This window comes from Bison bison, unplaced genomic scaffold, assembly GCF_000754665.1.
Source record: "Bison bison bison isolate TAMUID 2011002044 unplaced genomic scaffold, Bison_UMD1.0 scf7180017864185, whole genome shotgun sequence".
In the NCBI taxonomy this organism is placed as follows: domain Eukaryota; kingdom Metazoa; phylum Chordata; class Mammalia; order Artiodactyla; family Bovidae; genus Bison; species Bison bison.
This window is the reverse complement of record NW_011494757.1, coordinates 592,551-602,438: the sequence shown is the minus strand read 5'-3', so window position 1 is coordinate 602,438 and position 9,888 is coordinate 592,551. Positions and strand designations below refer to the sequence as shown.

General features: G+C 39.7%; 1 protein-coding gene across 1 annotated transcript; it reads right to left on the bottom strand.

Moving 5' to 3' along the window:
* Positions 1–458: 458 nt before the first annotated feature.
* On the bottom strand, positions 459–8,336 carry LOC104991298 (oocyte-secreted protein 1). The gene is made up of 5 exons (XM_010843715.1): positions 8,234–8,336; positions 4,686–4,867; positions 2,941–3,047; positions 1,594–1,680; positions 459–780 (listed from the first exon to the last, which is right to left on the bottom strand). Exons 1-5 carry the CDS (start codon positions 8,307–8,309, stop codon positions 741–743), a joined length of 492 nt encoding a protein of 163 aa, XP_010842017.1. The 5' UTR covers positions 8,310–8,336; the 3' UTR covers positions 459–740.
* Positions 8,337–9,888: the final 1,552 nt, after the last annotated feature.

The window sequence follows — 9,888 nt, the reverse complement described above, 5'->3', positions numbered from 1 at the left end:
GAGGAGGGTCTCCTGGTTTATTAGCACTCTCCCCTCCGACCGCACGCTCCTGCCTGCTGTGAACCCGCTGGGCCTGGGTCTGCGCGGCTCACTCCCTCGCGGCCCTCGGGTCTCTGCCAGCCACCTTCCGGGCAGGCATTTCCTGACGCCATGCGCAGAAGAGCAGCCCTCACCCGGATATTAGCAGTCTCCCTTCTCTGCCAGGCTTTTTTCCTAAGTAGCATTTACCCCATTCCTGGAATTTATAGATTATGTGTTTTTTTTTAATAGTCTGTGCCCTACCAAAATGTAAATTCCATGAAAGCATGTTCATCAAATGAATAAATGATCCACCTAGTTGTAAATCTTAGCTAAGCTTATGAATCAGCCACCAAGCAGGGAAGAATTAGTCATTCTGCCCTTAAAAACCTCTTTATAGTGAGCGTCAAAGCTTAAAATGACACAGCCCTTCAATAATTACAGACAGGTAATAGAACACACTTTATTCATAAATAAGGCTCCATGGAGTTAAAAGCAGGGGTAGTGTCTTTTTGAAAAAAAAAAAAAAGATAAGAAGGCAACATGCCATTTGATTTAAAATAAAAAATTAGCTTTTTGAAACAGACAATTGGGTATCATTCAGTTCCATGCCAGCTCCTCTGATTTCTATAAAACAACACACTAAATCTTCAGTCCTAAACAGTCATTTCAGAAGTTGCCTTTGAACATAGATCTCATTTCTTCCCTTCTAGTAAGTTACATCATTTGGCACACAGAGAGAATATAGTATTCAGATCGTTCCTGAAATAGAAGAAAATTTAAAATCAGTCCCAATATAAACATTATTTAACTATTTCAATGAGCTTGCTATTCATCAGTAAAGCAGTTTATATGTGTGGGGGTGTGGATGGGAGAGAGGGTATAGATTAAAAGTAAAAGAGAATTCGAGAGAAAGGAAAACATTTTACCCTTGGGACAATATCCTTAAGTGTGTAATGATTCCTCGCTAAACTATGAGGTACAACTGAAATTCTCTAAGACTACCCCGATACTTAGTTGCATAGCTCCACCTCTTTATTGATAACCCCAAATCAACATGCCTGTGGATTTATCTTAATATCCCTTCAGATGTGGCTCAAGGAGAAAGAACTGTACTGCCTGAAGGTATTCTGTCCTTCCTGGAAGAAGTAACCACCCAGCATTATGGCACTTCTGAGCTCACGTCACCAGGGATTACCAACACATCTAAGCCTTCACTTTGTAGGTTCAGTTTGACACTTTTTTTTTTTTTAAGATTTAGAACTCCACTGATGTTGGAATTGATGGATATTTCTTTCATCTTTGCATTTATCATGGAATTTCATATGATACCCCAGAAGGACAGCTCTTACCTAAATGGGATCCCTGGAAGTTAGTGACATATTAACAAAAGCACATGCTCAGCAAGATGTCCAACAAACACAGGAAGGAACGCATGAACTGCCCTGAACTGGAAGCTTTTCAGGCACAAAATGCCTTAATACAAACAGGGGACATTTCCTTGTCAACTGCATTGGCTCTTGTCTAGGACATGCGTGGACAAAATCATAAAACGCCAGTTCCGAGGACCCTTACTGTGACTGCATTATGTAAGAAACTTCCATGTCTTCAGAGCTGGTTTCATCATCTCCACTTTCAGTTTCATTTGACAAATGGTACATGCTAAAAAAAAAAAAAAATTAAAAGGGTACATACTAAAGTGAGAGAAGAAAATATAGAAATATCACATGAATCCAAGATCTATTCAGACCTTACTGTTTCCAAAACTGAGTTTCAGACCAAATTCCTATGACTAGTAGATGGATTGATTTCTGCTTATTGTTCCAGAACTTCACAGGCGGTGTTTGTGGTGTTGAGTAACACGGGCTTAGAAACCAAACTCTGGGTTTACTTCCTGGTTCTACCATCTACCAGAAAATGGTCTCAGGTAAATAATTTCACTGTGCCTCCATCTCCTTACCCCTAAATTGGCATAATAGTATCTATCTCATTGAGCTGTCACGAAGAACAAGTCTATTTATACAGTGTTGGAACAGTGCAGGAATATGGTGATTAATAACTGTTAGTTGTTATTTATTGTCGTTATTATCTATGAGAAGAACACTATGTAGTAAGGCTCTTCTGTAATCACTGAGAGGAAAAAAAAACTCAGTTCAAGGTTTTAACCAGAAGAACCTAACAGAAAAATTATCCAAATAAAGTCCTACCAACAATCAGAAGTTTGCCAAGACCTGATCAAAGTTGCTATGATCTAAAAAGCTTGATTATTACAGGCTTTCTTAAAAGTTGGTAAGATACCAAAAAAATTAATCTTAACCTATGGATTCTGTTCTAGCATGTTCCATCTCTCTCCCTACATCTTGAGTCCAGCATGCTGACCTTGAATCTTCAGTGAGTTCATATACTATCATTTAGACTTTCTTAATTCTTTCAGGAACCTTGAATGTGGGTTCACACTTCAAAATAGCTAGATTTGATTAAGAGCTGGTTAAGATACATCAGATTTTCAGTGACTCTGACAGTTGTATATAAAAAAAAAAATCGTCATTCCATTTTTCAGTATTCCTGGTATTATATACAGGGCTTCCCTGGTGGTTCAGATGGTAAAGAGTCCGCCTGCAAGACAGGAGACCCAGGTTCAAGCCCTGAGTCTGGAAGATCCCCTGGAGAAGGGAATGGCTACCTGTTCCAGTATTCTTTCCTGGAAAATTCCATGTACAGAGGAGCCCGGCAGGCTACTCTTTTTCCTAGAAGACAATTGAAATAACTCTGAAATATATAGGGCCAGGAATCAACAAACTGATGTTACCAATAGGGTTGTGTCTTTTCTCCCTCCCAGTTATGCCTTTTAATCTCTCAGGGTCGGTTTCTCATCTTGGAAACTAAGATGGAGCCGGGAACCAGGGCAGAAGTCTGGCATACCATGCTTGTTTCGTGACGACACACGACACGGGCATTTCAGCTGTGTCTCCGGAGTTACTTGACATATACTTGATTTTAGTCTGAAGCAGAAGAGTCTCCTGGAAAGTCTAAAGGGACAAAGAAAGATTTTAAGCAGATGTTTGTCTCAAGAGCCTCGGGAAACTTAATTATTTGAATAGGAAGTTATGGGTCCTGCGAGCTCTCTAAAAGTGACCACAGTCAACCTCCATTCATGAGAAACTAAGCCATCTTCTAAATGGACACAAGCATTAAAGTCTGGCAGAATGCTTGTGTAGAAGAGGCAGGCAGCACTTGTGAACCAAAAGAAAAGGATCTCTGTGATTCAAATTCAAGAAAGTTTGCTTATACCTCCTTTTGAGAAACACTGCTGTAACTGGAATACTGCTTAGTTGTAGAGAGTATGAGCTTTAAGCCCGTGTGAATGCACTTTGGAACCTGGGAGCTGCCTCTACTCACATAAATCCCGGGGAACTTAGTTGTGTTTCTGTACAACAACAACAAAATACATGGAAAAAATAAAGGAAAAAGTCCCATTTTTTCAATAGATCAAAAAATAAGATCTTTAGTGATAAATTTAACTGAGAAAGTAGAACATCTAACACCGAAAATCACAAGGCTTTGGTGAAGGAAATTGAAGGCAAACAGTGGAAAGCTACCCCATGATCGTGGATCAGAGGAATTAAGATTGTTCAAATATCCATACTACCCACATCCGTCCATAGAGTAGACACAATCCCTATCCAAACCCCAGTGATACTTTTCACAGGAAACAGAAACTACCCTGAAGCTGTATTGACCGCAGAAACCTTGAAGAGTCAAAGCAAGAGAGAAAAGCAGAGCTGGGGGCATCACGAGTCACACTCCATCTGGTTCAGGATGGCAGCAAAAGATGAGCCTCAGCGTGGTCCCTCCCACAGACACACTGAATCTATAGCTGTGTCAATGGAACTGTTTCCTCTTGGGAAAAAACCTACCCTACAAAGCTGTATTAATCAAAATGTTATGGTACTGGCATAAAAATAGACACTTCTTAATAAAACATCCTGCATGCTCAACTCCACCTTAAATTTTGCTTTCTGTGGAACCCAATATTTGACATTCAGCTAGACTGGAAAATTCTATTATTTAATATTCCATTTGGGATAGGGAGCAAAATAGCAAGTAATTTTACAGCAAACTTTTGTAGGCTGCTAACATTTTTTAAATTAAGCCAAAATCCCAATCAGACTTTTTTAGCAGTTGGTATAGTTGATCATTCACTGTGCCCAGTAAGGCCCGTCAAAGTCTCTGGTCAGCGGGATTGGGTGGGGCTGGAGAATGTGAGACATCTACTTTGAAAAACCTTCTGATGCTTAACTATGTTATTTCCTCCTTCTGACTGCACCAGGCCAAACTTTATAAACTGTAATATATCACTTTATATGCTGCAATGTAACATGATAAGCTTGTGAGATGTGGAAACTTTCTAACTCGCCATCTTCCTGACTTTTCTGTCACTAACTAGATTTTATATCTACAAGGTTCACATTAGAGTTTGCAGTTATTACCCAACAAGAAAATAAGTATTTATCATCTCCTTCATTAATTTCCTCTGTCCTGAATGTGACTATTAGAGAAATCAGTCCAGCCATATTATAGATAAAAACTTGATGACTTCTGGTTTGGGGGCTGTTGAAGGAACCATACAACATTCAGGTTTTAGGTAAAATAGCCATTCCTCTTACTTTGGTTATGATGCCACATTTATTAGAATAGTAGAAAAATTCATAATGAGCATCTGGTGAAACGTAGGTTACAGGGCAGTCATTTCCTAAAAATGCTTCATCAGGATTCATGTACAAATTGTGAAATAGTGTGGGTTTAATCTTGGCATAGAACCAAAAGTAGCTGCAGCGTACTTTCACAGCTAAGAAGGAGAAAAGAAACACTTTCTGTTAGTGTTGCTGTCACACAAATCAGCCCAGAAAATTTTAGCACAGTTAATATAAACAAAGAGAACATCCTTCTGTTATTCACTCACAAAATCATGACCAGTTCTTTGCAACCCCATGAACTGCAGCATCATTCTTCTGCTAAGTTAAAAAAAAAAAAAAAAGCCTTAGAGCTGAGCAATTCTGCTAAAGATGGTCTCAGCATATTACTTCATCCTCTGAAAATACCCATACTAAACATACATCCTTCGATATGAAATAAAATCTTCTGATCTGGTTCTCCAAAGTCATTGTGGAGCTGGCATCATAAGACTGTAGCTATCAATGTCCTACCATTTTCGCTCTGCAGCATAGAGCGCCTTTGATCTCCCAGGTTCAACTGAAGCTCCTCTAAGCAAGCCTGTGTTTCCACGTTTGAATGTATAGCTTCGTGGTGTGTAAAAGGATGAAGTAAGGGCTGATGAAGCAATAATGACTTGTCCAAAAAACTAAAACCGAGCAACTCTGCTTCTATAGAAGCTGAGTGTCTGTGGTGCCTCCTCTTTTCCTGCTAAATATAACTGGACAGTAATTTTTGTATCTGAGAAAGGGAATCATTTTCTAATATAATTTTCTATGTGGGCTAGGTTCTAGAAGAATGTCACAATACCTTAAAATTACTGGATTGGGTAGGACGTGAGATATAAAGAGTCAAGTTGGCAATTTATGTGGTCTTCACTTAACATAAATCTTCTTAGTTGACTTGGAATACTAAAAGGAGCCTCAGAGGATACTGAAAACTCACCAACCAAATGAAAATTATATAACATGTAATTTTTTCACTAAGAGGATGCACAGATTGCAAATTAGCACGTGAAAAGATCTTAGCCAACACCATTAGCCATTATTTAAATATAAATTAAAATCACAAGGAGATATTACTATATACCTATCAGAGTAGCTAAAATAAAAATATGACATCAAGTCATATTTAACAGGGCTGTGGAGAAACTGAACCATTCATACACTGTTGGTGGCAATGTAAAATATTACCACCCTGGAAATTAGTCTCTAGATTTCTTTAAAACCTAAACGTATGACTACCGTGTGAGCCAGGCTTCCCTGGAAGCTCACTGGTAAAGAATCTGCCTGCCAGTGCAGGAGACGTGGGTGTGATCCCTGGGTGGGGAAGATGAACTGGAGAAGGAAATGGCAACCCACTCAGGTATTCTTGCCTGGGAAATCCCAGGGACAGAGGAGCCTGGCGGGCTGCAGTCTGTGGTGTCGCAAAAGAGCCAGACATGACTGAGTAACTAAACAACCACAACCATATGATCCAGAAATCGAACTCCATTTATCCCAGGAAAATAAAAATGTACATTCACACAAAATATATGCAAATGTTTATAACCGCTTTGTTCATAATAGCAAAAAACTAGAAATGTCCCAGATGCTTTTCAATGGGTGGATGATTAAACGATGGTATAAACATGCCATGGAATACTACTCATCACAAAGAAGAATGGAGCCTTGATACACACAGTGTCGGCAGACCTCCAGGCAATTTTCTGAATGGAAAAGCCAGTCCCTGGGACTAACTTACTGTATGACTCCATTTAGGGGGCATCTCGAGATGATGAGATTCGAGAAATGGAGAATAGATGTATAGTTGCCAGAGATGAGAGACTGAGGTGGGAGGGAAGCGAGGCGGCATGAGGAATTCAGGAGAGTAGATGTGACTGTCGAAGGGCAGCCTGAGGGGTTGTGACAGAAATGTTCTGCGGTTTGGCTGTAGCCATGTCAACATCCTAAAGTAATATTGCACTCTGTTTTGCAAGATGTTACCATTGGATGGAATTGAGTAAAAGGTACACTTATCTGTCTGTAGCATGTCTTATACAACTGCTAAGTATTACACAGTTACATATGAATCTATTATCACCTAAAAATTTAAAAGTTCAGAAAAAAACTCAGCCTGAGTTAGTCTTATCTTCCCCTCAGATTGTCAAAAAGTAAGATATCTGCAAGCAGCAAGTGCTGGTGAAAATGAGAACAGCTGCCATTCTGCTGGGAAAACTAAACTGTCGCACCTCGTTAGAGAACAATAGGGTAAGAGAGAGTTGGTTTTCCGACCTGCACACCTGTGGCCTCATGATCCTGGGCATGCAAAAAAAATGCCCAAGTACAGACATCACATGTAACAGACGAACGTGGACATGTTCCACCCATCAACAGAAAAATGAAGACGGTTTATGGTGCGTTCACTCAGTAGCATACCAGAGAAGACGTAAACCAAGCCTGCACTTATAAATCTCTAAATAGTGTTGAACAACAACAAAAGCTGTAGGATGGAACAAATAAAAGTTTTGAGTGGCTGCAAAACATGGGTTTATGGATCCATCTATTTCACATAAAATTATAAAATGCATAGAGAAATGCAAAATGACCAAGCTTCCATCTGGGCAAAGAGGGAAGAGAATAGAATCAAGGGTGGCCATGGGGACTTCAACTTTACCTGAACTTTGATTCTACCAGAAATTAAAATGGAAGCAAGTGTAGCCGATTATTGTGGATTTCATAAAGCTGGAGAGTGGGTCAATGAGTATTTATGTGATTTTATTGTTGTCTTCTAAAATATTTCCTAAGTAAAGGAAAGAAAAGTGTACAATAAACACACCACGACCCTTCCCAGTGCTCACACAGCAGATCTGGGTGGCCTTGTGAAACAGGTAACTTGATGAGAACATGTACATTCTTACGGAAACTCTGAAAGTTGGACATCAGAAACTGACAAACCAAAGTTCATGCATAGGGCAATCATCCATCCCATTTGCTCAGGAAGGAAGACTTTTAGCGCTAAAACAGGAAAGCATAAGGAAAACCAAGACAGTTGATCACTCCACATAGGAAGGGCTGAATTCTTCCTCTCAGCCACAATGGATTATTTATGAAGAATAATGTCAAGGACAACGGAGTCCTAGATAAGGTTTCCTTCCAGCATGTCACATTCACAGAGTCCTGAGGTCCTGCCGCAGCCCATGGAAGTCTCCTTATGTTCCCGGCCACCCCACGCTCCTTACATTCAACCCACCTCAAGTATTTGAGCCCCAGGAATCTGACATGCTCTGAAAGGGGTCAGAAGAGAAGGGGAGTTGAGAAAAGCAGCTCTCAAGTTGGGGCAGACTCTTGAGTCTCAGAAAACATTTCAAGATCAAGCATCTAAAATAAACCTCCTTCACTATATGTATCCTCAGCTATTGCTAGGATTCAATGAGACCAAAATCATAAGTAATTCAAAAGCCACTTTGAAAGCTCCATCTTTCAACACTTAAAAAAAATCCTCCTCTGCAAATATGTCATACCTGACCAATCCCCAGCACAAGTCCATGTCAAAGAGAAAAGGACTAAGAGTCCTCTTAATCCCGAGGAAGGCTTCATTGGCTGAGACTGGAAACGAAATCCCACTTGAGAAATGGAAAGTTAGGAGCAGCGGACTTATATGCCAAAATGCCTAAAGACACACTCAGGTGTGAACAATCAACTACCAGCTCTGGGCAGCACACACGTGCCGTAAATATATCATCGGTTCATTGCCTGAAACCTAACACTTTTTATTCAAATATTTTGTTCCCCTGGAACAGTGAATTTTGAAAGCCTACATTAATGCCCGTAAAACTCACGCACAAATTGTAATGATGACTATCAAAGCAGGAGACAGGTCTTTTAGATATGATTGGAAGATCGGTAGAAGGCTCTATTTCATTTTTTTAGAGTCTAAATCTTCAATTATGGGGTTGTTTTTACGCACTAACGTTTACTTTATTAAAACTCCCTATGATCCCATAACATCTTGGAGCACTAAAAAAATAATGACTGTAAGAGAATTCAATTATCCTGTGCACCTGAGAAGGTGAAGCCCTGAGGAATTAGGCATGAGGATTTACAAGACTGATTTCTCCTGCTTTAACCTAATTTACCAACCATCTTCTGAACAATGGTCCTCAAAACTAGCAGACATCAGGCCCACCTGTAGAGCTCACTGAAGCTCCACACAGCTAGCTGAGCCCCATCTTACTGATTTGGTAAGACATAAGAATTTGCATTCCTGACAAGTTCCCAGATGACACTGATACTGCCCAGGAACCATACTTTGAGAATCACTGCTCTAAAGGTTTGCCTTCAGAGCACATGCTGAGTTGATGCCCATCAGCAGTGCTTCTCAAACTCTAAAGAGCCAACATATCACCTGGAGATGATGTTACAATGCACACAGCGATTTAGAGGCCTGGGGTGCAGCCGAGAGTCTGCAAACTCTCAGGCATTACCAGCGATGCTATATTGTAAATAATCTTTAGCAAGGTTTGAAGATATTCTTATGGCATTCAAGTTCCTTTCTTCAAAAGAGAAGATGCAAATGAAAATAAGAAATTCAAAACATCGCTAAGAAAAGGAGCCTGAATGAGTATTTGTTTCAAATGCTTTCTATTTTTTTTTCTCTCTAGAACACCGGTTCCTCAAGTTCAGTGATTTTTTGTGCTGTTTTACTAGAACATGGAAAGCATAAATTTGCAGAGATTAGAAATGATTAGATAAATGCATTTAACTATCCTTGATATTATGTTGATTTTGTCACTACATTCACCATCTCTTCTAAAAGTAAAGACCACTAAATGATGAGATCTTTAAGAGCAGGACCAGCTCCCTCTATTTTTATATCTCCAGAACTTGGCAGACCTGTTACCTGATAACACAAGTGGGTCGGGAGAGAAAAAAGAAATAAATTCTTTAACATTTTTTCAATTTAAGAGCTTACCAAATACTTATGTTCCACTTGAGAGTATTAATAGAGACAAATATCTACAATTTTCATAATTATGCTTGTGAAATTTTATGTACAATAGGATTAAAAGCACCTTAAAACATCATTTCCTAGATGCTGCCAACCAGAGTGGCAGTGCTGAAGGCCCGTGTGAATGAAGACTGCGGCTTGTGCACAGGCAGGTCAACGTCTCCAATT